Genomic DNA, 27,764 nt, shown 5'->3' on the forward strand with positions numbered 1-27,764 from the left:
CAGCCCACCCGCCGCCTCCGGCCCCGGGAACCATGGGGCTGACGTGTGCCGCCCGGGCCCTTGCCCCGCAGGCTCTCGGGGCACCCCGGAGGCCGGCCACCCTCGCCCGCCTCCCCTCGCTTCCCGTCCGGCCAGCACTCCGTCCCGGAAGCCGTAGCTGCGGCCCCCACGGGAACGCAGGCTCCTGGCGCCGCTCGGTTCTCCTGACTCTTATTTTTGGAAACACGAGGGAGAAAGAAGTCTTATGGTCTGTCTAGAAATAATGCCTCGCCTTAGTTCTATTCAGTTTAGACCAAATTAGACCCAGCCTTTCCCGGATGACACTCCAACCTCTTGAACCGTGGGGGGGGGCGGGGGGGCGGGAGGCGCGGGGTTTGGGGGGCAGCGTGTCGGCTGCTGGGAGTGCGGCTGGTGGGCCTGAGGCCGTGCCCAGGCCCCGACCCCGTGCCTGGCCCTCCTGGACGCCCGGGACAGCTCAGGTGGCCGTCCTGACCCTGCACCTGGCCCTCCTGGACGCCCGGGACAGCTCAGGTGGCCGTCCTGACCCTGCACCTGGCCCTCCTGGACGCCCGGGACAGCTCAGGTGGCCGTCCTGACCCTGCACCTGGCCCTCCTGGACGCCCGGGGCAGCTCAGGGTGGCCGTCCCGACCCCGCACCTGCCCCGGGACCCGTGGGCGGCTGTCTGTGGGGCCAGCTGCTTGGCCGTAGGACCTGCTTGCAGTTCACCATCCTGCATCCTCCCATGAACGCCTTCCCTGCTGTCCTGCTGTCCTGCTGCTGCACATCTGCCGTCTGGTGTCCTGTGGCCCAGACACGTGTGCCCAGCCTGGGGGCCGGGTGGGGAGGCCAAGCGCAGCCCGTGCCAGGGCTTTTCCTGGCGGCTCCAGGCTCCCCGCCTCCCCCACCGCCAGCTCTGTCGCCACTGCTCCCCCCACGGTAGGAGGCCCCGAGAGGCTGGGACCCGGATTTCACAGACAGATGGGACTTCCCTGTAAACTCCCCTTCCCCACTGGGAGCATCTCTGCTTCCTCAGAGAGGTGCTGGGCTGGGGGGCTCCGTGCCAACGGAGAGGGGTTGTATGAGGGGTCAGGAGGGTGGCCTGTGACAGAGGAGGCCAGGCGGGCGAGCTCCAAGGGGCAGGTGTGGGGTCCGGCGGCCCTGAACCCCTGGCTGGTCAATTTAAAATCACGGGTGCAGGGGCGCCTGGCTCAGTCGGCGGAGTGTCCGAGCCTTGATTTCAGCTGAGGTCGTGATCTCAGGGTCGTGGGATCGAGCCCCACATCCCGCTCCACGCTTAGCGGAGAGTCTGCTTGAGATTCTCTCTCCCTCTGCCCCTCCCCCCAAATCAGTAAATACATCTTTAAAATCACGGACGTGGATGGTTAGCTCAGGGCTGCGTGGGGCTGGCCACGCTGTGGTCTGTCCGTCGGCGCCGGGAAATCTCGTTGCTGGAGGAAGCGTGTGAAGGAAGCAGGTGGAGAGTCCAGGACGGACGCTGGACTCGGAGGCGGCCCGGGCTGCGCTGGGGCCTGAGCTCACGGCACCCGCCAGGCTCTCCCAAGCACGGGCGCCTTCCCTGTTGCTCACCTGCCTCCCTACTGCCCGCAGGCACCAGCCTGTCCTGCAGGTCACCCCCTGCCCCAAGGGCTTGCACGAGCGCCTGCGACCGAGGCCTGTGGGCGTGCGGGGGGTGGGACCTGCCCTGGCGGCTGTAGGGCAGAGCCAGTGGCGGCGTGGCAGGTGCTGGGACCGCTCCCTGGGCCCGGGCCCCCTTTAGGGCCTCAGGGAAGCCCTATTGTGTTCGGGGCTCGCTGGTTCCTCGGGGTCCTCTCCCCACAGTGGGAATGTCCTGCAGAGCGTGGAAGAGGGAGTGCCTCAGCCCCCGCCAGTGCCCCTGGGTGGGGAAGGCTGGTGCTGGCCAGCGGGTGGCTCTGAGCTGCCGAGGGGGCATCATGCCGGGAGATGCAAGGCCCTTCCTGCTCTAGGCCCGTGATGCTCAGGGTCCTTGGGCGGACAGGCCAGTGCCTGGGGGCCGAGGTGGCCCGACGACTGGCTGAGCTTCCACCTAGACATGGGGCAGGAGACAGTTCCATGGCCAGGCTCCCTCGGGTGCCCAAGCCTTGGGTAAATGTCAGCCTGGCAGGAGGGCCTCTGGAGCCTGGTAAAAGGCTTTGTCAACACTCATTTCCTGTAAAACAAACAGCCATGTGGTTTATTAATCTTTAAATCTCGACTTTCCATCAAAACCATGTGCAAATTTCTTTGCAAAGAAAAGGCCTGACATAAAACCACGCACTTACTGCGAGACGGAATTTAAAATAGCATCTTTGCCTTAACAATGCTGCGTTGCTTCTGTTGATGTGAACGCAGCGTGGGCTCGGCGTCACTGGGGCTGGGCCGCCCTCCCCGAACCCCGGGCCAGGCCTGGCTGTCGGCCGCTCCCAGACCTCGGGCCCTGGGAGCGCGCGGGTCCCAGCTCAGCCCCTGGCCCAGGGGACAGACTGTAGCTGCGGCCAGGCAGGCTGTGCTGGGGAAGCCGGCCCTGGGACCCCCGGCAGAGACGTGCCTCCCACTCACCCGCTCACGGGTTCCTTCCACCATTCACTCTGCAAGCCTCTTGGGTGCAGGGGACCGGGCTGGGCGCTGTGGGATAACTTGCTCGTGACACCAGAGTCACCCCTGGATCCGCCAGGGCCGTGGAGCAGAACCTTACAGCCCCTTTGGGACAAGCTGCTCCTGTCTTGGCTGGAGGCTGCCCTCTGGGTGAGGCCGTGTGGTGCCCACGGAAATCGTTGTCGAAATCCCACCGGATTGTTTGAAAGCGTCAGAAGGCCGGCTGGCCACTGATTCTTGGGGAGGCTTAAGCAAGTCGTAGGATGCTGACGGGAATGCTGGGCCACGGGAGCAGGACCCAGGGCAGCCCCACCTCTGCCTGGGGATGGCTCGGCACCCCCAGGGGATGGGCCCGGGGGCAGCCTGGGCAGCTCTGACCGTGTAAGCAGACGCACGGGCCTGCGACTCGTGAGCCTTGGGGATAAATCCGTCCTCGGCCAGCGCGAGGCCCACAGCTCATTAGCGGGCGGCGGGGGTGATAAACGGCTGCGAGACCTCAAGCTCCCTCCAAGTTCCCCAGGCCCCCCCTCCCCGCGGCGGCTCCAGGGCTTCCCGAGCTCCCGGCTCCGGTAGGTCTGGCTCCGCGGGGTCTGGCTCCGCCGCATCTTCATCCTGCGTCTCTTTCCCACCGCGGAGAACAGGCGTCACCAGGATCCCAGTGCAGCTGCAGGCTCGGGTGCATGTGTCAGACCTGGGGCCAGCTGCTTGGTAGAGCCACACTCAGAGCTTGTGTGGGGCCTCCATGCACGCACATGCACACCCACACGTACACAGGCGCATGCATGCAGGGAGCCGTATCCACAGGCAAGACATGCCTGCATGCACGCATACCCAGACACGAGCACACATGCACACACATGTGCAGAGAGCCATAGCCACAGGCACACGCATGCCTACGTGCACGCACACCCAGACACCAGCACACATGCACACACATGTGCAGAGAGCTGTATCCACAGACACATGCATGCCTACGTGCATGCACACCCAGACACAAGCACACATGCACGCACACATGCAGAGAGCCATAGCCACAGACACACGCATGCCTACGTGCATGCACACCCAGACACAAGCACACATGCACACACACGTGCAGAGAGCTGTATCCACAGACACACGCATGCCTGCATGCACGCACACCCAGACACGAGCACACACATATACACATGCAGAGAGCCATAGCCACAGGCACACTCATGCCTGCATGCATGCATACCCAGACACGAGCACACATGCACACACATGTGCAGAGAGCCATAGCCACAGACACACGCATGCCTGCATGCACGCACACCCAGACAGGAGCACACATGCACACACATGTGCAGAGAGCCATAGCCACAGACACACGCATGCCTATGTGCATGCACACCCAGACACGAGCACACATGCACACACACATGCAGAGAGCCATAGCCACAGACACACGCATGCCTACGTGCATGCACACCCAGACACAAGCATACACATAAACATGTGCAGAGAGCCATAGCCACAGGCACACGCATGCCTGCATGCATGCACACCCAGACACAGGCACACACACGTTCAGGGAGCCATACCCAGAGGCACGTGTACACACAGGTGTGATCTGAGGTGCATCATTGGGCTCCAGAATAAAAATGAATTCTGTGCTGTGCAGACTTCTCCCATTTGGCCAGCTTTCAAAGAACCTCAAAAGGAGACCAGCAGCCTGCACCCAGCACCCCGCTTCTGGTGCGCCGGGGGAGCTCTGTCCAAGCCGGGCCGGGCACATTCTGCGGGCACAGCCCCCGGGGGAGTGGTTCTGTGCTGCCCACTGCTCCCTGGGCTGGGGGGGTTGCCCCGGCCACCGCTGACCGCGCAGTCTCAGGACTAACCGCCCCGCCGGGGCCCTGCAGCCAGCTGGTCTAGCTGTGCCTGCTGCACGCCAGGGGGGTCGGGGAGGGCGTCCCGTACAGCGGCCCCCACCCAGCCCCCTTGGAGAGGGCCTCGCCCCCAGCGCCCTCCTGGGCTCCCACCTCCGCTCCAGGCCCCAGGGCGGGCAGCTGGTCTTCCTGGTTCACCCTCTGGGGCCACCCCCACCCGCCCTGCTCCCATGCCGTGGCCTCCTGTCGCCACCCTCCTTGGAGCCCCCCCCCACCAGCTGAGCCCACTCCAAATTCCGAGTCCTCCAGGAAGCCTTTCTGACCCCCTCCCCACCCTCTGCTCGGTGCCCTGGGTTTGGCCCAACCCGTCTGCCCCCGGGCACAGGTGTATGTGGCTCCTGGAGACTGGACTCTGACCCACTGCCCTGTCTGCTGCTGCGACCGTGGCCCGGTCACTTAACGTCTCTGACCCCGTTCCCTGCACTCCACGCGGCAAGCGGTTCCCTCCTGCAGGAGAGCGGCCTGGATACCTAAACCCCCTCTGCAAACCAGCCATCGGCGCTTCCTCCCGTGTTTATGTAAATCCAGAGACCGGAAGGTTTGACAGACGTGTGCGCCGTGTAACCAAGACCCCAGAGGTCGGGGCCCGCTGCCGTCACCGGGAAAGCTGCGTCCCGGTCTGCTCGGGGCCGTGCCCTCCAGCCCGGAGGCCGAGCCGGTTCTGTCCCCCTGGACTAGCTTTGCCGGTGCTTGGACTTGCGTGATGCCTCCACGCAGTGCGTGCTCTTTGACATCTGGCTTCCTCGTTGAACGCGGGGCTTTGAGAACCATCCACGTTACGTATCAGTAGTTGGTTCTTCTTACACGAAAGCCTCGGAGGAGCGCTCGGTTGTACGGACATAACACAGTGTCTCCATCCCTCTCCTCGTCGCGATACGGCTGCAGGGGACGGTGCCGTGTGGACACTTGTTCGGTTTCTCCCGGGAGGCGTCTGGGAAGGCGGCATCAGGCGGCGCGGGAGGTGCACATTTGGGTCTGTGAGGGGCGGCCGAAGCGACCTGGCCGTGTTCCATCCACACCCGCCGTGGGCCCGCTGCGCCGCCTGCACGCGTGCCAACACTTGGCGCTGTCGGTCTAGCGCCCGGGCTGTGGAGTGGACCTCGTTGGGTCGGATGTGCGTCCCGCCCGCCCGGCGACTGCTGACGCTGACCGTCTTCCCCTGTGCTGGCTGGCCTCTCTGACGTCCTCCTTCTACCTGCCTGTCCAAGACTTCTCGTTTTTCAGATTAGTAGTCGTTCCAATGACTCTAATGATTGATCCGCGGGAGTCCTCTATGTAACCCGCTTACAGGTCCTCGGTCGGATCTGGCCCGTGTGTATCTGGACGTGGTTCACTCTTCAGCTTCTTCAGGGCGTCTTTTGAAGAGCAGACATTTTTTATTTGGATGAAGCACAACTTTTAAATTTCTTTATGTTTAACATTTCTGGCATCGCTTCTGAGAAAATCTTTGCCTGTCTTCAGGTTGCAAAAATATGTTTTTTTCTTCCAGGAATTTTTTTTAGGAGTATGTTTGCAATCCAGCTAGGATTAGTTGTTGGTATGGCATGGGGTGCAGCCACGGTTAGCGTTGGCTGAAGGCCCCCATCGCCGCGTACACTTGTGTCTGTGCCCTTGTGAAACCCAGCAAGAGACGTGGGCCCATTTGTGGACGGCCTGTGTGTCGCACGGCCCTGTGCCTGTCCCCATGCTGCACAGCACCACGCGGCCCTGATCACTGAACCCTTATATTAAGTTAAAATCAGGTACTGCAAGTTCTCTAACTTCACTCTTTTTTTAGGGTTATATTTTTTTACCATTCCAGGTCATTTACATTCCCATATACATTTGAGTGTGTGCCCACCCATTTCTAGCAAAAAAAAAAAAAAAAACAAAACAACATAGGGCTTTGGCTGTAATTGCATTGATTCTACGGATACCTTTGGGAAGATGTAGCAGCTTCCTGTTCACTGTCCCCACCTGGGGACCAGGTGTACCTCCCACTCACCTGGGTCCTTCTTCCTCCCTGTGTTCTGCAGTAAGGTGGATGGGCCTTGCTCCTGTACGTGTTCCTACAAAGGTAATGCCCCGCAGGCTCTGTCGGGGCCCCTAGGGCAGGGGAGAGGTTCTGTTCCTGTTTGCAGGGAGTTCTCACTGCAGGGTTGTCCTTTGTTGTCTTCACGGTTAGTGAAGTCTTCACGGTTAAGCCAACCTTGCCTTCCTGGCAGGGACCTCCCTCATCAGTCGTGGCGATTAGCTGCTTACGATGCTGCTAACCTGCTAATACTTTGTTTAGGAATTTTGCATCCATGCTCACGGGAAATACCGGTCTGTCCTGTCCTTTGTAACGGCCTGATCAGGCTCTGCTCTCAGGCAGACGCTGACCTCACGAAACAAGTTAGAAGGTGCTCGGTATCTGTTTCCTAAATGAGTGTGCGTGAGATTGGTACTGTTTCCTCCTTTAAAAATTTGATAGAATTCACCAGTGTAGCCGTCCGGGCTGGAGATCTTTTTTATACGGTGGTTTTAAAAATTATTATTATGAATGCATTATTACAGAAAAACGGACCTGAGACTGTTCGGGTGGTGTATTTCTGTTTGTGTCAAGTTTGGTGGATTGTGCATTTCAAGGAATCTCTCCATTTCATCCACATACTGTAATTTGTTGACATAAAGGCGGCTGTTCATGATTTTTCTAAATTATTATTTAGATGCCGGTAGGAAAAATGATTCCTATGATGAAATACTGAGATTGTGTTTCTGAAATTCTTAACGTTTGTGTTTTCTCTTTTAAGAAAAGTTGGTCTTGGGGCTCCTGGGTACCTCAGTTTGTTGTGCATCTGACTCTTGATCGGCTCAGGTCATGGTCTCGGGTTACGGGATCTCGCCGGGGGGGCTCCGTGCTTGGCGGGGAGCCTGCTGGAGTCAGCCTCCCTCTGCCCCTCCCCACTGTGCGCTCTCGCTTGCTCGCTCGCTTTCAATAATAGATAAACGAGTCTTTTAAAAACAATTGGTCTTCCAAAGGTTTGTCAACGTTACAATCACAAAAATGACGTTCCGTTTTGACGACAATCCTCTATTATGTGTCTTTATTACTTTCTTCTTCCTACTTTAGAGACACTTTGTTCTCGCCTGTCGTCTCGACTCCTAAGTACTTAGAGCTGGAAACCTCCCTCCTCCGACACTGTGGCCACATCATCCTCGGTAGGCCTTGTCCTCAAGTGGGAATGCCCCCAATGAAACAGCCTCGGGAGCCATGGAGGGCGCAGAGAGCAGTAGATAAATCCAGGACCGTGGCAGGGGTTTCCATCTGTCTGTCCCTGTGGGGCAGGGGGACCCACCCAGCCAGGGAACAAGAGACGTGAACTTTAGGGTGAGCGGTGGACACGTGCACAGTTCTGCTGCCAGTAGTTGAAAAATGCATGTTTCTTAAAACAAGGAATGTCTATTAAAATTTAGCTTTACGTAAGTGACATCGTAGAGCATCTGCTGTTCTGCGACCGGCCCCTCTCTCTCGATGTGTCGAGTCTGCGAGATTGGTCCAGGGGGGAACGCACGAATCCTCTCTGCCTGGAGCTCTTTGTGTGGACAGATCTCACTGTCACCCGTTCTGCGCGTCTGAGCGTTTGGGGTACTTCCAGTTAGTGGCCGCGCCACATTTCCTGTGCACGTCTTTGGGGGGTGCGTGTTTGTACTTGTCAGTGTGGACTGGCCCGCCGTGCAGTGTCGTGTACGCGAACTCCAGCTGTTCGCCTCCCAGCCAGCTTTCTGGTGTCGATCATTCTAGTGCACATGGACCAATTCCTGCTCCTCTGAGTTCGTTTCCCTGGTCACCGAGACCTTGAGGTCGCTTCCGCATCTCAGTTCCACGTCTCGGCACTTGGGCATCTCTTCCGAGGTGCCTCTTCACGAACTTGACCGCTCTCTGTTTTCTCTCTCTTTTCCTTATTGGCCTGTAGTCGTTCACCCGCCCCGGGTGTCTGTCGTCTGTCTGTGTCCCAGACGTCCCCTGACGGGGCGCTGTGGCGAGCGGCTCCTGACTGTGGGGACGGGCGTGGGTGCAGACGTCAGAACCCATCCGGTCCTACGCTTTCCCGTTGTTCGCCTTCACCGTGTGCTGCTTATGCCTCGACAAAGCTGTTAAAACACCTTGTACGGTTAGCAGGTGCGCAACATCCAGGTGGAGAATGTCTGACGTGGGTGAGGACACAGCAGTTCAGTGGATGCAGGTGTCCTCAAAGTGTCAGTTTTCTCAAGGGAACGAACAGCCCTGCAGGGATTCTGTGGGACCGGACGGACCCGTCGGCAGTGGGTGCAGAAGAACGAGGCCCCTGGCACCGGTGTCCACCGTGACACCTCGTGGGGGCAGACGTGGGAAGGCACGGACGGGGGTGGGGGGTCCGAGAGGCAGCCTTGCCTGGGAACCCAAACTCGAGGGGGGACTTTAGTAGGAAGAGACTCCGTCAGCCAGAGGAACAGAGGCTCTGGGGGCGTGATGGGAGCAGGCTCGGGTGCGGCCTGGCCTGGACCCTGCCCTCTCCGCTGGCTTCCTGTCCCCGGCTGCCCCTCCTGGCTGCTGTCCACCCCCCTCTGCCCCCGCCACCGTGGTGGACACTCCTCCCGAGCTCCAGAAGCCCCGGGCTGGCTGCGGTCGATGACCAGGGCGGATGCCCAGGGAGCCGGGGTCCCCGCAGACGGGGGCGGAGGCCACCTGGCCTCCCCGGCTCCTTGCAGAGGCTCTCATGTCCCCCTAGACACCCCGCGGCTCTGCTGCCCTGCCGGCCAAGGAAATGCAGCGCTGCCTGGAATCCTTTTATCGAAACTGGGCTGAATATAAATAAAATACAGATTTGATGGTGGGGCTTGGGTTTGCATGAATTTACTGTAGTTTAATGTGGTTTGGAAGCAAAGGGGTCAAGACGGAGCTGCCTTAGCTGTGCACACGGTTTCTTCGTCTCCCGTGAGCGGAGATAGGATTAACGACCGTCCCTCCCCCTGCCTCCCACGGGGTGGGGGTCACCTTGAAATAGGAAACTGGCTGTGCCCGTTCACATCTGACTGGTCCCCCGGCTAGCTGTGCCCCCGCGTCCTCCCTCCTCCCTCCCTCGTCGGGCCCTCCCACCCATGAGTCGGGCTCCCCTGGGTGCCCTTCCCTTGCACAGGCCTGCCCTGACCGCCGACCCCCACCACGGGGGCGTCTGCGTGGGGCCAGGCGACGGCGGCCCCCTCCCATCTGGCCCCAGCCCACATGCTAGTGGCTCACTTTCGAAAATATTTATTATTGCTACTTATTGAAGCAAAATTCACATAACAGAAAATTCTCCACCTTAAGGTGAGCCGTCGGCAGCACCACTGCAGCCTCCGTCCAGTCCCAGGACGTCTTCCCAAGGACGCACGGTCCCCCTGGAGGCCCCTGGCTACCACCGTCCGTGTCCTGGGCGTCCCTGGGCCTCGCCACCCGCGGTGTGGGCTGTTTGTGTCGGGAGGAGCACCAGGGTCTCCAGGTCTGGCCTTGATGCCGCGGGTGTCGGAGCGCAGCTTGCTCCGTGGCGCAGTGGCATGTGTCGCGCGGCACAGCGTCCTGCGACCCCGCGTGTGGGCTGTGGGGCTCCGCGTGTCTCCACCTCTTGGCTGCATCGAGGGTCGCCCTGTGCATGGCGCGCCTCCCCGTGGGCACCTCTGGGTGCCCCCAGCCGCTCCCGCCGCCCACGCCCGGCGGCATCCTGACGCCCCCCCACCGCCCGGGGCCGCACCATCGCCTCTGGTGAGGGCGACCTCCTGAGGCTCATCTCCTGGTTTTCCCCGTGCAAGCCTCGCCCACACCGTGGGCCCTGCCCCGGGTGACCCCGTCCTGTGCTGCCCTCGAGGCGGCCGCGACTGGACTCCGTGGCCACGTTCCCTGCACTTTTAGACACGCTTCTCCGTCCACATGCCTGCGGGCTGTGGCCCGTGCGCCTCGCCGTTGAGCTCTACAAGGAGACGGTCTGCACTGCCTCATGGACTCGCTTCAGGGGGCTCTGGGGGCCCCTTGGCTTGTGGGGTGGGGTGGGGCCAGCCCAGGGGGTCCCGTCTGGGGCCTGCGCCTGCCCCACACCCTGTGCACAGGCCGGCCCTCTGCCTGCGGGGTCTGCCACCGGCCTCTGGGTCGGAGTGTGGGGTGTGGGGTGGGCTTGTGTGGGGCTGACCCGCTGACACCAGCCAAGCACCGGGACCCCCACGGCCCTCTCTCTCTCAGTTTAAACAATAGGACTTTGTAAGCAGGACATTGTGGGTGGAGTGACAGGCTGTTCTCGAGGTGGATGGGGTGGGCCTGGGGGGCCGACAGGGACCTTGTGTGCAGTGTCCTCTCAGAAGACCCCGGACCCCTCCGGCAGCCCTGTTTCCTTCATTCAGGTGCCTGGATATTCGGGAAGTGGCCTGCGTGGGCTCCGGGTCAGCCGCGGCCTGGCTCTGGCCTGGGGGGCCTGCGGCAGGTGTGGGCCCCGGTGTGGGCAGAGGCCAAGGGCAGATGGTCGCCCCCCAGGAGGCTCCCCAGGACCGGTGCTCCCATCCTCGGGGGCTGTCAGTGTGGCCACGTGGGCGCCAGGCTGGCCTGCCGGCTCCCGGAGGGCGGGGGGACCCTGACCATAGTTTCAGGGTGTGTGTGTGGTGCCCCGAGGCCGCAGTGGTATCTGGGGTCATGTGCGGCTGAGCCTGCCTCCCGCCCCCCACGTGATGCCGTGCTCCGGGTCCCGGCCTGAGCTGTGCCCCTGCGTGTCCCACGGGCTCCCGTGGCGCCCCAGCAGCGGGCCTGGCCCTTCAGTGACCCGTGGTCCCGGCTGAGGGCTTGGGAAGTGGATCCCACAGCAGCCCCGGGGACTGGCCAGCGGGGGGCCCTGCGCCCACCTGAGCCTCACACACACCCCGTGTGACCTCCTGGCTCTGGAAAGGCTTGGGCTCCTGTGCGCTGGGGTTCGACCTTGCCCGTGGTACGGGAGCCTGTGTTCACGTGTGGGGGGGTGGGAGTGGGGGGGTGGAGCCGGGGGCGAGGGCAGGGGGGATGAAGGGGGGTGATGGTGGGGGGCGATGGCGGGGTGGATGGCGGGGGATGGAGGGGGCTGACAGAGGGGCGATGGTGGGGGGGATGGTGGGGGGATGACGGGGGGATGACGGGGCCAGGCTGCGAATAGAGGCTGCCCGCCCCTCCCCAGGTGGTCAGCAGCGCTGGGCCGGGAGCCCTGCTGGGGCCAGTGGCCATGCCTGCAGCACAGGCCGCGGAGGACGTGCCTCCGTCAGAAGGCCATTTCCGGGGGTGCCTCTGATGCGGGAACCCCCGCCCCGCCTGTGACCCCGTCTTTCCCGGCACCAGCCCTGTGCTTTCTTCCCTGAATCAGACTTAATGCTGTTTGTGTGGCGACGAGTACAGCCCTGGGCCGTGAGGATGTGGGCCCCACCCTGGTCCTCGCATCCCCAGGCCGGCAGGGCAGGCTAGTGGCCCTGTGTAGCCGGGATGCTCAGCGGTTTCCTCGCCTGTGAAAGGGGAGCATCCGTCCCCTACCAGGGGGCAGCTCAGAGCTTGCAGGCGTCAGGACCGGGAGGGCCAGGCAGCGTCCAGCTTGAGGCGTGTGCCCCTGTCGGCCCCGCAGAGCTGGCGGCCTGGGCGGACGGGGCCCTGGTGCCGCCTTTAGGTGCCCACCTGGTGACCGCTGATGTGGGCCGGTCTGCGCGCCCTGAGGAGCGCGGTGGGGGCCGGGCCGGGGCTCCCCCAGAGGCCGCGCAAACTGCAGGGCACCCGCCTAAGCTGGACCCCATGGTTCTCTTCGGGAGTTTTCTGGATCGTAGGTTTGACAAAATGCCATCCACTTCTGAGTGGATTTCGGCAACTGTGACGTGTGACTTAGGGCCACAGCTTTCCAAGTAATCCCCACTTCTGGTGTGGGGCTCACCCGGAGCTCGGGGGGCCGGGCCTCCCCTGGGTGCTGGAAGGCGGGCTGGGGAGGGGGCTCATCCCATGGCCGTGGGCCCGTCACCCTCCACGCGGGGCCCATGTCCCGGGCCCTGAGGGTGTGGGGACCTGGGCTGGGGCGTCAGGAGCAGGCTGGCCTCCCCCTCCCCCACCGTGGCGTGGGCATCCCTCCCCCCAGTGACTCAGGCACCCCTCCCCCACCCCGTGGCGCGGGCTCCGTGTCACCAGTAACAACCGCGGTGACTCAGGCTCTATTTTTACGCTCCCAGGGCTCACCTCCTCTCTTGCTCTCCCGGCCGGGGGCACCGGCTGGTGGAAGGGCTGCGTTTTCAGCCCGAATCTCACGGGGACTCACGGGTCCCCTACGGCCTTGCTGTCGGGTGTGCTCCTCTGCCCACGGAGGGCGAGCGCTGAGTTCAAATCAGCAGACCGTTGTTTTATTTTTAGGGGAAAAGTTCAAATATTACCTGACCTGGGCTCTGGATTCTGGGGCATCTGCACAAGCGCCACCTGTTGGCTTCTCGCCGCCTTGTCCCGTGCGAGGCCAGCGTCGGGATCTGGGAGTGACGCCGGCCCGTGTCACGGTGGCCAGAGGGTCGGGTGGGGTCGGGCTGCGGGGAGATGAGGGCAGTGTGCCTGCCTGCGTGTCGCCGGCACTCCCGGAGGAGAGCTCCTGGCTTCTCCCGGCGATGGTCCGGCTCCCGGTGAAGCCGGGAGAACCTCGGAGAACGTGCGAGAGCCCCCGGCGAGTTCTGTCCGGTGCTGGGGTTCCCGCCTGGGCGAGTGGGGAAAATCCCTCCAGGACCCCCGCAGGTGGGGCCCGGGCACCCGCAGCCCTGGGAAGGACCCGGCCAGCTCCTGCACCTCCCTGGCCCCTCGGCGTCAAGGTGACCTATTTTCATAGCCGGCTGTGCCGTGATTGCCGGCTCCGTGGAATAAAAGCCTTCCTTGAAGAATAAACATTCTTAATCCTTTGTGTTTTAAATATTCATCCGTCCCAGGGAGCGCCTGTGCCCGTGTCACCCGCGCCGCAGGAGGGCCCTGGGGACAGGGTCGGGGTGGCCCAGCCCAGAGCGGTGCCTCCTGGGCACGGCTCCCTCCCTCGGGCGGCGCTCAGCTTCCTGACCCGGAGCCACACAGACCGCAGGACCCTGGGGCCACGTTACCTTTCCTTCTCCTGGTGACATGGTGGTGTCTCCCCGGGGAAGCGGGTGATGGTGTCCCTGGGCCAGAAACCCCGTGCAGGGCCGCCAAGGCCTGGCGTAGGTCAACCAGCATCCTCCCCCACGGAGCTGGGCCCCACCCGTGTCAGCAGGCCCCGGGGCCCACGCCCTGGGTGAGGACCAGCCCGACCCCCTGCCCGTCCCGCCTGCTGGCCCCACCTCGTTGCTGTTGGCTGAGGGGTGGGTGTTGGGGGGCAGGGGTGGAACTTTACCCAGAAGTGGGGCCGAATTCTGTGCAGCAGCTGGGGATTTGGGAGGAAAGTGCAGGCGGCTACGCGAAGTCCGGGAGTCGAGAGGGACGTCAGGACGCCCGCGCCCACCTGGGCCCCGTGGCCGTGCCCTGGGCACTGTGCTCGTGGACCTCCCCTCCCCCCCCCCCCCGCCCCGGTGAAGCCTCCCTGTGGCTGGCTCAGAACCCAGTCTGCGGTCGTGCCCCCCCCAGCCCCGGGGTCTCAGAACCACAGTGGGGTGCACGTGCAGTGGGTACATGCCCTCCCTCCCCTCCCCGGGAAGCAGGCCCAGGAAAGGCCACAGGGCCAGCCAGCGTGGACGAGGCCGCAGCTCCCCACCTCCGTGCCCGGCAGACCTCCGAGTGTCCCTTTCCCTCGGACCCTCCGTCCGTGACAACCTGGCTTTCCAGGGTGTGAACGTGGGGTGAGGGACATGGTGCACGTGTCCTGTGCTTCTGACCTGTTGTCCGGTACACCCTCCGTTGCCATCCCTCCCTGCCCCGCAAAGACCTGCAGTCCGGGGTCTGTGCCTTTCTCTAAAATCGGTGCTTGCCTTTGCTGGGCCCCTGCGCTCTCCGGGGCGCCCCTGCTGGGCGTCTGTGGGGAGCGGGGAGGGCGCCTGCCCCCCCTTCCCCTCCGAGGGGCTCCACACGCTGGGCCGCACACGCTGTGCTCAGGTGGGATGCTGAGGCCAAGTTCCGCTCCCGGTGGGTGGGAACAGCCATCTGGGGACCCTCGCCTCTGACAAGTGCCCGGGCACGTGTCCCAGAAACTAGAGCCAGGGTCTAGTTGAACCTGAAGAGAAAGAGAAAGGACAGCTGTGGGCCATGTAGCAGCCCTGTCATGGGGGGGATGGGCTCTGACCTGGGGGCGCACAGACTCGGGGGTGCAGACCTGGGGGGCATAGAGACCTGAGGGGTCACAGATGTGGAGGGGCACAGAACTGGGGGGCTCTGACCTAAGGGCACCGACCTGGGGAGGCACAGACCTGGAGGGGTGCAGACCTGGGGGCACAGACCTGGAGGACATACACACCTAGGCGGTTGCAGACGTGGAGGAGCACAAACTGGGGGGCTCTGACCTAGGGGCACAGACCTGGGGGGCGCAGGCCTGGGGGACTCTGACGTGGGGGCACACAGACCTGGAGGGGCACAGACCCAGGGGGACGGACCTGTGGGGGCATACGGACCTGAGGGGTCGCAGATGTGGAGGGGTGCAGACCTGGGGGGGCGCAGGCCTGGGGGACTCTGATGTGGGGCACAGGTGGGGCCAGCTGGGGCCGGAGAGTCCGCTGGGGGAGCTGCGCCCTGGGGGGGCACGGGTGGAAAGCCAGGCTGGGCTGGGCTGCCTGGGGCCGAGACGCCCGAGGGCAGGGAACCAGTGCAGTGGACGTTATACATCAGGTTCAGAGCCCTGAGGAACGCTTCCAAGCTGCTGTCACTCGCAGATGACCCCCTGCCCCGGGGGGCACCGTGTGTGCAGGGCGGGGAGCATCTCTCTTGAGCCCGTGACAGTTAGCAAAGCTGCGATTTCCAAGGACCCGGGTCTCTGGGAGGGGCTTATGTCTGGAGAAGGTCAAGAGAAATCAGGACCGGGGTGCTTTCACACAGGCCTGGGGACACCCTTTGGAAAGTCCCTATTACTCACCCCGGGTGGTGGCAGGCTCCCCTTTAGCTCATGCTGTGAACCCCCAGGAGATTCAGCAGGAGGCTGGGGGGCCCGTTGCCCAGGATCCCTGTTTGCAGGGCAGCTCAGGGTAGCGGTGGCTGGGTTCCTGGGGCTGAAGAGGGCTGCTCTGGGCGCCACTTGCCCTGTTCATGCTCCATGAACAGGGGGCGGGGTGGCCCCGCAATGAGCCCAGGGACAGGGACGTGTGGCCCCCAGGCCCCAGCTCTCTGCCTGGGCGCAGGCCCTCCCTGCTTACACACGAGCCTGAGTTGAGCCTCCAGCCGGGCCCCGGGCCCACTTCCAGGGCACAGAGCGTGGCTGGAGGGCTGCGGGGGGGCTCCCTGCAGTGGTGGGGGCGGCCCCTGGGCGGCTACTCCAGCTGGGGGCTTGTGGAGGGTCCAGGGCCTTGCTGCCACCTCACCTGACGTCCCTCTGTTTCTTCCGCAGTGAACTTTGACCACTTCCAGATCCTTCGAGCCATTGGAAAGGGCAGCTTTGGCAAGGTAAGGTGGAGCCAGGAGGGCGGCTGTGGCAGGAGCGTCCCCGCGGCCCCCAGCTCCGGGGAGGCCAGCCCCACCTGTGCCTGGGGGGCTGGTGATGGGGGGGGGTCACAGTGGGCCGTCAGCCTGCTCGGGAGCGCTAGGGTCTTCAGTCCAGGTCTCTGGGGGTCCCTAACTCAGCTGGAAGCCTCGGGTGCAGATGGCACAGCTGCTGGGCTTTGCGGGACCACGACCCTGACGCCCACCCACTGGAGACACTGGCGCCCGCTCAAGTCCTCAGAGGGAAGTGCCTCACGGCGGGGAGGGGGTGGCAGTGGACATTCAGTGTGCGGGGTCGCTGTGACACTCGGAGCCCAGAGGCCAGGCTGCCCCTGGTGCATGTGGGTGGCAGGGCCGCGGTGCAGCTGAGCGTGTGTGCGTCCTCATCGGTCCCCGGCACCGCGCTGCTCCGGACCGTCCCGCTCCTTCTGTCTCTCCTGTCCACATCTAACTTCCTGATTGCTGCCTTGTAGTGTCTAGAGACTGGGGGTAATTATAATTCAAAGAGGCTTAACGAGCACTCTGAGGAGGTTAAAATTAGCTCCGGGGCGCTGCCTTGAGGGGTCAGCTGGAGATGGATCACTTCTGAGTGGAGAGTTTCTCCTGAGCAGAGAAGAGGCTGGAGGGGGGGGGGGTGCTTTGCTCCCGCTCCCTACAGCTGTCAGGATGCTGGGATGCTGGGACACCGTGCCTCAGCTCCCCTGAGGCTTGGGGACATTCTAAACCAGAGCAATTAGCGCCTTTGCAAGAACTCCTTCAAGCACCCTTTTGTTAAGGAGAGTATTGTTAGCATCTGCGAGTTGCCCTCCCTGCCTGTCCGGGCTGAGGGTGAATTCTGTCCCTAGGGCCACAGAGGGTGTGGGCAAGGTCTGGGGCAGAGAGGGTGGGGCTTAGGGTTCGGGTCAGCACTGGAGGGCACCAGCCCTGTCTGGGCTTCAGGAGGAGTGGCTTGGATGGGCAGCCAGGGACGCCACCCAGACAGTCGGAAACAGGCCGAGGAGCAGTGCTGGGGCTGAGCTGGGGCAGACACTTCACTGTCCCCTGCCTCCTCCCCATCCCCACCGTCCCCCTCTTGCTCCTGATGCCCCCCTGGGCAGCACAGCCCCCCCTGCCCCACCCCCCCCAACGTCTGCAGAACTCCAGGGTTCTGGCTCCTCTGACCAGTTCTTAGCTTTAAAAAGCCAGCTGGCCACAGGGTCCCAGAAGCAGAGCTGCGCACAGCGGTGTGGGGGCCGTCAGGTCCTGCTGGGACTTTATCCTGGATGCAGGCTGCCTGTGACTGCTCCCTAACGAGGCCGCCTAATTAGGCCTGCAGGGCGCCCCGCGCTGGACCGTGTCTGGAATGTGGAGACGCCAAGGGCCTGCCACAGACCTGGGCTCTGGTCCTTCGGGCTGTCCTCGGTGGCTAGGGCGGGGACCCCTGGGGGACAAGGAGGATCTGGAAGCTCGGCAGGACTGCAGAGAGCCCGCTCCCGAGCGTGGGGCCGAGCCCAGGGAGCCTCTCCCCACGGCCTCTGCAGGAGCGGGCGCGGGTGCGGGCGCGGGCGCGGGGAAGGCTGGCTTCGGGAGAATGGCCGTGAAGGCCGCTGGGTCAGGTGGCCGTGTGCAGCCGGAGCCCACGGACGCCCCCACCTCCGGAGGGGCCGAGTGGCCCCTGTGCCGGCGCCGGCTGTTGACCAAGTGGCCGCTCACCCCAGGGGCAGCAGCGCCTGGAAGCGGTTCTGGTCCTTGGGCGTGAAGGCTGCTTACTGGTTGGTTTTTTCTTTTCCTAATTGTTTTTTATTGTGATGCAAGTACCCAAGCCCTTGTGATCACCTGTCGGTGCGCAGCTCGGGGCCCAGGACGTCCCGCACCTGCTGCCCACGCCCCGGGGGGAGGGGAGGGGGGAGGGGAGGGGAGGGGCGGGGGCGGCCCGGGATCCCGGGGCTGCGTCACCAGCCCGGGCGGCCCCGCCCCCGCCCGCGCGCCGCCCTCTGATTGGCTGGGGGCGACCGCGGGCTCCCGCCCCCCGCCAATCACGCGGGGTGCCGCACTCTGATTGGCCCGGGCGGGTCACGTAGTCGGGGCGGGCGGGGCGGGGCTCACCGCGGCTGCGGAGGTTCCCCCCGGGTCCGCGCCGTCCTCTGCCCTCCTGCGGGGCCCGGGGGCGGGGGGGGGCGCGACCCGGCTTCCCCGCTGTGCCCTCCGGCGGGCGCCGTGAGAGGCGGGGCCGGGCACTCCGCCCAAGGCGGGGGGAGCTGCGGGACCCCGGGCCTCCTCCCTGCCCCCGGCCGCCCCTCCCCGCCCCCCCACCTCCTCCCTGCCCCCCCACCTCCTCCCTGCCCCCCCCTCCTCCCTGCCCCCCCCTCCTCTCTGCCCCCGGACCTCCTCCCCGCCCCCTCCCTGCTCCCCCGACCTCCTCCCCGCCCCCCCTCCTCCCCGCCCCCCCTCCTCCCCGCCCCCCCTCCTCCCTGCCCCCGGACCTCCTCCCCGCCCCCTCCCTGCTCCCCGGACCTCCTCCCTGCCCGGCTGCTCCCTCTCCCTACCCCCTTCCTGTTCCCAGCTGCTCCCTCCTTGTCCCCAGGCACCCTCTCCCTGTCCCCAGCTGCCCCCTCCCTGTCCCCAAGTGCCCCCTCCCTGCCCCCTCCCTGTCCCCGGCCGCCCTGTGGGCCTCAGCTCTTTGCGCCCTTGTAGGACCAGGAGCCTCCCCACGAGCGCGGTCACCGCCAGAACAGAGCCGACAGTGTAGGGAGGGAGAGGGGAGAGGAATCCTTTAGCACCTGGAATTGCGCCCTGCGTGGGGCAAGCCTGCTGCGCCCCCCCACCGCGCCACCGGCCACCAACCACCCCCGTCCTGCCCCCGCGCCCCCCACGCCCTTCCAAGCTGCTGGCTGTCCTCATGTTTATTTTTTCACTTGAACTTTCAATAAATGTTGTCAAGACCAGAATAAACTCACGAAGTTTGGGTAGGAATCACACTTAGAGATTAAGAGAGACTTGACATCTTACCCAACTAGAGACCTAGTACTATTTTGTTTAAATATTATATTTTCATATTATTCCTTAATGTGTTCTGTGTATTGTCTATCGTCGTTATAGTTACTACTCGAACTGTCGTGCACGTTAGCGGTTTGTTATTGTGAATAGCAGATTCTATTCTCTGGCTTTCCAATTTATTAGGAACTGTGACGTCTGTCACCTTCGCACCCCGTGCCCCCCACCCCCCAGCCCCTGCTGACCCCTGTGTTCCCACGGCCACTGTGGCCCATGCAGCCCGAGGACCTGAGTGTCACTGGCTGTGGCCCATGCGCCCGGCCCGGCAGGGGGCAGTGCTGCAGAGGGTGGGGATCAATCCGGCTTTGCCGACCTGAATGTCCTTCCTGCTGGAAGATCCAGGCCCCAGGGGATGCTGTCCACGGGGCAGAGGCGGGGTCTCCCCTGGGGACTGGGGTCTGCAGAGCCTCCCCAGGTGGGCACCGGCTCAGGCTGCCAGAGCATCAGGAAGTGAAGGTCGAGGCAATAGAAGGTCACAGCCCTGGAGGAAGCAAAGGCCTGAGCCTTGGGGCCGCAGTGTCCCCCTGTGGGTCCAGAGTCCCCTGACCCACGTGCATTTTCAGAGACGTGAGTGGCTTTTGCATAGGGGGCACTATTTGGTGATAGAGTGGGACCATCCTGACCCTGATCCTCCACCTCAGCTCCTCTTGGCCTCAGTGGCCCCATTTGACGCTGGGTGGGTCTCTGCTGGTCACTGGCCAGGCCTCCCACCCCTGCCCTGCATGCCCTGCCCCCCAGGGCACCCTCTTCGCCTCTGGGCCTACAGAAAGGCGGGGCTGGAGCTCCCACAGAGGCTTCTGGGCATGCCTGCTGCTGCCAACTTGCAGGTGGGCAGGCGTGTTCCCTTCCATCCACTAGCCGGCCCGGACCCATCAGGAGGCCGTGGGGTCTGAGTCAGGGCGCTGCTGTGAAACCCGGCAGGGATGGGGGCTCCTACGCAGCTGTGCAGCCTGGGGACCCCCCTTCCCCCAGGTCCAGCTCTCGGGGGCTTATCTGTGGAGACGAGGAGAGCACCGGCCAGCTGCCGGGGATGAAGCGCCCGGACCAGCCTGTCTTGCATCTCTCCAGTTCACGGGGAAAGGACCGGGGTGATGGAGTACAGCGCGCCTTGCCACAGACCCCGACAGCCCTGAGCAGCCTCGTGACCCCACTGCGACCAGCGGATCCTCACGTGGACCCCGGAGAGGAGGCGGGAGTGGGGAGGTGGGGGCCAGTGTGGGAAGTGCGGGCCTGGGGCTGGGGGCCGTGCGTCTTCCCTGGTGGGCCCCGTGTGCGGGGACGCCCAGCGACGGCTGCGGCCACACCTCAGGACGTAAGTGACCAGCCGCCCGCAGCTGCGCCAGAGCCTGTGTACGGCGTCCTCCCCTGAGACGCCCGGGCACCGGATCTGACTCTGGGTCTAGAAATCCAGGTCCATGCACTCTGTTCCCATCGCGTGCTCAGGTGTGACCCGACCACGCCGCCCGCCTTGGGGAACCTCAGGAAGCACTGCTGAAGGCAGCCTAGCAGCGGCACGAGGACTCCGCGTGTCCAGCGGTGTCTGTGGGAGCCAGCGGCCTGGCACCGGCCACCCTTGGGCAGGGCCACTTGTCTCCGCATGTGCCCAAGCCCACAGGGCTCCACCCTCAGAGCCACACAGGTGCCACCAGGACCCACGGTGGTGAAGAGCCTCATCCCATCCCAGAGAAGCCGGCGCTCGAGTCTGTGCACTCACACTCGCACACTCACAGATACACTCGCACACACAACGGCCCAAATCAGCAAAGCCCCAAATGAGGCCAAGCAAAGTAGAAAATCATCCAAGCTGATGATAGAAGAAGTTGAAATCATGGATAGCCCAATGAACAGAAGAGATTTTTTTTTTTAATTAAAACTGTGCCATTAAAACATCACAAGGTACCGTACGGTCTGTCCATCCCACCGCCGGGCCCCGCAGGACGGGGCAGGGCTGCATCACGCTCACAGGCGCCCAGAGGGGGCGGGGACCCGAGTGTCCCGCACGGACGGACGGACAGACAGAGGAACACGGCGGGTCCGGCCACTCAGCAGAGCATCTCACCCCCGGGAGAGGAGGTGCGGACGTGCCCCAAGGGCCCTGAGGACTCGAGGACCCTGAGCGTGGCCTCCATCTGGCCCCGGGGTCCCGGGCGTGCTTGTGCTCCAGCCCTGAGCACCCGACACGCCCCCCCCCCCCCCCCCCCCCCCCCCCCCCCCCCGCATCAGCCTCCCTGGGGGAAGCCAGCGGCTCAGCCGCACCTGGGCTCCCTGCGCTGCTGCCCCGCCCCCCGCCGGCTCACGTTCACGTTTTGATTGCACGAGCGACCTTGCACGCAGCTCCTCCTTGGGCCGCCCTGATGGGAGGCATTTGGCCACAGAGCCAGCAGTCACATGGGGGCCTCTACCCAGCTGACCCGTGTCCATTCCCCGTCACAGAAGGGGCCCTGCTGGGCGGGGGCGGTGGGGGCTCCCACAGCGAAGGTTTGGGGGCACAAGACGCTGGCCGGAGAGCCAAAGGGGCACGTGCATGCCTCAGGGGGAGGTCAGCGCCTGGCTACAAGAGGCTGGACAGCAGCAGCCAGGGCAGGGCTGAGGGCACAGCGCCCCCCCCCCCCCGACCCACCACGGGGAGCCCAGTGGGAGAGGGGTCTGCCCTGGACGCCGCCAGGCGGGGGGCCAAAGCGAGATGGGACCCACAGGTGCCGGGCGCTCCCCCAGCGGTCACCGTCTCCTGCGGACGTGCAGGCCCAAGGACGCCCAGGGTGACAGCCTCCCGGAGCAGCGGCTGGCAGACGGCTCATCACCAGCTCCGAAGTGGCCCAGGGTGCCGCGTGACCTCACTGGGTTGGTCACTGGGTCCCCGGGCTTTGCTTCTGTGCCTCTAGATAGCCGTCTCCCTAGGGAGTGATTCCCGAGGAGCACGCCCGCACCCATTGGCTCGTTCTAGCCCCTGGACGGCGTTGGGCGTTGGTGTTGAGCGGACGGCCGAGGGGGGCCCACAGCCCCCACAAGTGTCCCAGCTGAGAAGGAGGCTTCCTCTGCGCGGCCAGAGGCGGCCTTCAGGGCTGGGGGCGTGGGTGCTGCCCTGGGAGCCCCGAGGGTCCATCTCCAGCCAGGGTATCCGCCAGCCTGTTGGTTCTCAGCCCACCCTCAGCCCCCAGGATCCCCCCTCCAGGCACCCCAAGCACTGGCGCTGAGCTGGGCCCTCAGCGGTTCCCGGGGGCCGCAGGGCTGCTGCAGGCCCCCCAGGCTCCACACTTGGGGGGGTGGCCTCGCGTCTTCTTTCACGTTTAATGTTGGGAAACTTCAGGCATAAACACCCGTTCCCAGTGGTCGGCCACCGTGTCTCCGCCGCTGCCCACATGGGGGGGCTGACCTGCACCCCCAAGGCGCCCGTGGTACCTGCAAACGTTTCCGAGTGTGCTCCCACAGCGCCGGTACCAACCCCCCCGGGGTCGTGGGCGCGGATGGTTCGTGCAGCAGGTACCTGGTGGGACACACACCTGCCCACGGACTCACAGATGTCTGGTGGTTGTGACGGTGACGATTTACACGGGGGCTCAGAAGGGAGCCTGGTGCGGTCAGTCCGGCACCGTCCAGCTGGCCCCTGCCCCTTCTCCCTGCGTGTCCGTCCTCCACTGACCGTCCAGTCGTGATGTGTTGGTTGCAGACGGGCCCCACCTGCCCTGCCCTCGTGCGAGCCGGCCGTGGTGTAGACCTGCGGGGTGGAAGGGGTTCCACGAGCCGCGGCCACGGTCCCCGTTGGAATTGGGCGGCCGGTGAGGACGCCGCTCCCCTGATGCGCCGTGAGGCTCACATGCCAAGCAGTTTGGTGCCAGTTCCGCCATGTGACCTTCCTCTAGGACGAGCGGATCTTGTCTGCGTGGGCGGAGGGCAGCTGGGGGAGGATCCGGGCCTCGCTCCCCTCGCCGGGCAGCTGACTCCCTGCCGTCCTCCCCGCGGCTCGCAAAGCAGTTCCCTCGCCAGGCTGCGACCGCGGTGAAGACACTTCCGCTGTCCTCCATCCTCGGTGGCCCCGACCCCCCGTTGGCCGCATCGCGCTGGTTCCTGGGCCCTCTCGACGCAGTCGCTGTCCTGGGGGGTGTCATTGTTTGCAGCTGTGACGTGACGCTCAAGCCCCGAGGGGCACGGCCTCGGTTTCCCCGTGGGACCCCCCGCTCCTCCCGGCGGAGGTGACACCTACAAGCCACAGTCTGGGCACTTGGGCTGCTTGCTGTTCCTGCACTTGGCCACTCCCGACAGGCCTTGTCGTGTCCAGAGCCGTGGGGCATCCCCTCTGGGTCCCTTGACGTCGTTCCTGTGATGAGGGTCCCGCCTCCTGGATACACACCTAGTTTTATAGTTTATTTTGCTCCCAATTTTTACAGATTTCCCTTTGCATTGACTGTAATGCTCGTGGAGGTGACTGGCGTGGGGCCGGGTGGAAATCTGTCAAGTGGTCGCTCAGGAAGGAGGGGCCTCTCCTGCTCGTCACCCCGTTTCCTCTTCCTCCTGTAACTATCCCGTTGGGAATAGTTGGGTGTGTACATCCATGCGTGTCTCTGTGACCCGTCCGCACGACCTGCGTCCGAGGTCAGCGCTCAGGTCCCTGAGCCGCCGGCCCCGCCTTCGTGCTTCGCCCCTTCACTCACCAGGTTTCTACACGTTTGCACATGAGCCTCCGCGTAGCTCTGCCCGCGTGACCTTGGCTTAGTTCCCGGGCGTGGACGCGGGGGCCGGAAGCTGAGTAAACGCTCCCGTGAGTGAGTGGCTGGACGCAGCCGCCCGGGCCGGCCCCGACTCCGTTGGCCTCCGCAGCTCCTGCCAGAATTTGGACTCGCACCGGCCCGACAAGCCCCGGCGTCTCGGGGAGCCTCCCTCTACCTCCTGCGCTGAGCAAGGGGGTGGGTGCATCATGTTACGTGTTAGGAGGCCGTTTGCACATCCTCTGCCTGTTTTTCTGGGGGCTTTTAATTTTTTATTTTTAGAGGCTCGTTAGGAACCCAGGATTCTAACGTCTTGTTTCTGATATAAATTGCAAATATCTTCCGCTGGGTTGTCTTTAGGTGTTTTTTTCCACGTAAAATACTTTTTGCGTGTAGTGTCTTGGTTATCGATCTTTGCCCTTGTCGCCGGGGGTGTCATGTCACAGGACTGTCATCCGGCCTCGGGTCACGGAGGCCCCCGTCGCGTTCTCTGTGATCACATCGGCGTGTCAGCTCTCAGGTTAGAACTCGTGGGCCCGCGGTCTGTCCTGGCTTGTCACTGTCGTCGATGGATCCAGTTATACCTTTTTATTGTCAAGCCGTTCAGTGATCCCAACATCGCTTGTTAAAAAGTGCATCTTCCCACGAATTTGAGATGCGGCCTTTAGGATACATCCTCGCCTGCTGGGCCTGTTCCTGGATTTTCTCCTCGTTTCCCGCGGCCTGCCGTCTGTCCTGCCCCAGGACCACGTTCCCCGAGGAAGCTCCCGTGCCCGACGGGCAAACTCACTCCTTGCTCTCCTGCTGAGGGACTTTTGCTGCCCGCTTGTGCTTGAGCGTCTTCCCAAATGACCGACTCGTCGGCTCCAGGAAGAGGCAGACACAACACAGCAAAGAACCAGAACCACAGTGAACCGCGCCGGTGGTGTTCCTGCTGCGCTGAGAACCACGTGGGGAGGCCCGCGGGCCGATGAGGCGCAGTCGCTGGTCACTGGTGTCAGGGCCTGGAGCCGCCACCTGCCCGCCCACGCGTGTGCTCGCTCGCTCCCCGGGGCTGACGCTTACCCGACTCTGTCAAATCCAGAGGAGAAGCGCGTCGTCTGGCAGCCGAGGCGGTGTCGTGTCTCGTGTCTCGTGGTTCTGGCCCCAACCCCGGGCTCCCTTGCTGGCCGGGATGGGGGCTTCAGGGCCGCCGCTCTCTCATCCCGCCTCCTCATCCACAGTCCTCCTCCATATGGCGGGGCCGTGGCGGACCTGCCCTGGGGTCGCTGGAGGGATGGGACGAGCCAATGGATGTGAACCCCACCCGACCCCGGTGTGCAGGGCCTGCTTGATGGCTTGTGGCGGGCGGGGCGGGGGGCCGTGTGCACACGTCACCCCGCGGTTGGCTCGCTGAGCATCCTGGGGCCCTGGTCCTTCTGCCTGGAAGGAGGCTCCTCTGGGTGGCACTGGGACCCTCCTGCTTCAAACGTCTACTAAAATACTCATGACCGTGAGCCAGTCCTGCTCATGCGCTGGCGGGGCATCCGGCAGACAAATCCCTGAATCCCAGGGCCAAGGGGCTGCTGGAAGAGCGGCCGGGGCCGGGCAGCGCAGCAAATGGTGAGCGGGACGAGGGGTGGGGCTGAGGGACGTCGGACCCCGGGGCTCGGGGCGCGCAGGTCCGCTGCCTCCACCTCCCGCACGCCCACTGCGGCCCACTGCGTGGACTGGCCGCCCGGCCTGGGAGACAGCGCCCCCAGCTCCCGGGGTCCTGGAGGGCGGCCCCACGGCGGCCGGATAGCGGGGGAGGCGGTGCCGTGGCCCCTGATCTCCCCTCCCTCCGAGGGTGCCCGCCTGCCCTCCCAGGCTCCAGACACTCCCCAGGGGGCCCAGGAGACACTTGCCTTATAACCTGGAGGCTTTAAGTACCTGCTGTCAGGCATTTGCTTTCTGGGGAACAGAAATTACTTGGGAAGGAACAGAGCTTGGGGTGAATCACTAAATCTGCCAAACACGCCCACGGCGTCGAATCCAAATGGCAGCCACCACGCGTCACCCAGCACCGCTCCTGGGCCGCCCCTGGGTGCCCCCTCCCGCCCGCGGAACCCCAGCCGCCCTGGCGCCGGGTCACAGACCTCGTTCCCGTCCCTGCTTCACCTCGAGATTGGGGGAAGCGGCTCAGGAAGCCGAGCAGGGCGCTGGGGGAACCGGCGGGGTGGACAGCCTGCTTCCAGTCTGGGGGGGCCGAGTCCTAAGAGGCTGAAGCACTTCTGCTTCCCCGTGTACACGCCGCAGCCTAAGCGGCGGGCTGGGGAGCCTGGGAGGGAGCTGGGGGGCTGTGAGAGCTGGGGGCGCTGAGAGGCTGGGGGGCTGATGGGGCTGGTGGGGCTGGAGGGCTGGGGGGAGCTGGGGGGCTGTAGGAGCTGGGGGGGCTGAGGGGCTGGGGGGCTGATGGGGCTGATGGGGCTGGGGGGGCTGGGGGGTTGCTGGGGGTTCTGGGAGAGCCAGGAGGCTCGGGTGCTGGTGCCCGTCCGCAGCCGCAGACCCCGTGCCCCCAGCTCTCTGGGAGGACTGGGGCACTGGCTGGCTATGGGAGCTGGGGGACTAGGGGGACTGTGGGGGCTGGGGGACCTGGGGGGCCTGGGGGACTGGGGGGAGCTGGCAGGGCTGGCAGGCGCTGTGGGGGCTGTGGGGTCTGGGGGACTAGGGGACTGGGGGTGCTGGGGGTTCTGGGGGAGCGAGGGGGCTCGGGTGCTGGTGCCCGTCCGCAGCCGCAGACCCTGCACCCCCGAGCTCTCTGGTCAGGGGCCGAAGCGGAGCCTTTCCACCTGCCGGGGCCTCCAGCCCTTCTGTGCTCCCCACTGCCTCCGCGGGAATCCTGGCGCCCCGCAGCCCTCGGGCCTCCCAGAGTGGCGTGGTCAGGCGGCCTGGGTTGGGGAACGAGGGGAGCGGGAGGCTGGGCTCTCCGAGGAGGGGCGGCGGGCGGCGGGCGGCCGAGGCAGGCGGGGGCTGGGGCGGGCAGGCCGGGGCTGGGCGCAGCCTGCTTCGCTGGAGCCCTCACTCGGGATCTCAGATCAGATGCGGCCCCTTGAGGCCCAGACGCCGGGTCGGGAACTCGTCTTGGGCTGGGCATCAGGACCTTCATGTCGGGGTGGACCCCTGTCTTGCCAGGGGCGCACGGTCTCCTGTGATTCCGGGCCCGCCGGGAAGGGGCCTTCCCTTGTCTGCAGGGCCCGGAGCCCCGAGCCCGGGCACCCGGCTGGCACATCCTTGGGCCGCGGGCTCCCTGCTCAGCGGCCGTCCGAGGCACACGGGGTGTCTTACGTCCGGAAACCCAAGCGGCGAAGAGCCAGCAGTGCTCCCAGCCCAAGGCGGCAGGAGAGGGTCTTACCCACGAGGTCACCCAGTGCCACGCGATCGAAGCCGTCGGCTTCTCCCTCAGTGTTGGAAGGTCTGGTCTGGCTCCGCGATGCGATTTCAGCGACCCAGACACCTCTCCAGGTCCCCGTGGAAGCGCTCCCCTGCCCGTGGGCGGCCGAGGATGAGCTCACTTGTCCCCTGGCTCCGAAGACATTTCAGCGAAGTGTGGGAGGGCGACAGTCGCCGGCTCCGAGGGGCGAAGACCGAAACAGCTAGAGCCGGTGAGAGTTTATTGCAAAAATGACGCAGCTGACAAGGAAATTTGGTTATTTCTGTGGCACGTGGCATTTTATGACCATCGTCAGCATGACCGCTGATTCTGCGGACACTAAGGATGTTGACGCTTCTGGCCATTTTACACGATTTCCGAAACACGCGTGTCAGTAGCCTGTGTGCGGGCCGTGCCGGTGCAGCGTAAAGAAGATTTAGCCAACTTGTAACTTCACCGTTTCCCCTGAAACGTCATGTGTCAGAGAAGCCTGATTAGTTTAACTTCTGTATTTTTATAATGAGAAATGACA

The 27,764-nt window shown here is 64.4% G+C and overlaps 1 protein-coding gene across 2 annotated transcripts in view; it reads left to right on the forward strand.

The window, feature by feature from the left end:
• The window catches only part of STK32C (serine/threonine kinase 32C), a 64,757-nt gene that overhangs the window by 22,434 nt on the left and 14,559 nt on the right, over positions 1 to 27,764 (forward strand). For both annotated transcript variants that reach the window (XM_072804815.1, XM_072804816.1), the window contains exon 2: positions 16,014 to 16,069. In XM_072804815.1, the coding sequence (XP_072660916.1) occupies positions 16,014 to 16,069 (56 nt within the window). The remainder of the gene's footprint in view (positions 1 to 16,013; positions 16,070 to 27,764) is intronic.

Source organism: Canis lupus, chromosome 29 (genome assembly GCF_048164855.1).
Source record: "Canis lupus baileyi chromosome 29, mCanLup2.hap1, whole genome shotgun sequence".
Classification (NCBI taxonomy): Eukaryota; Metazoa; Chordata; class Mammalia; order Carnivora; family Canidae; genus Canis; species Canis lupus.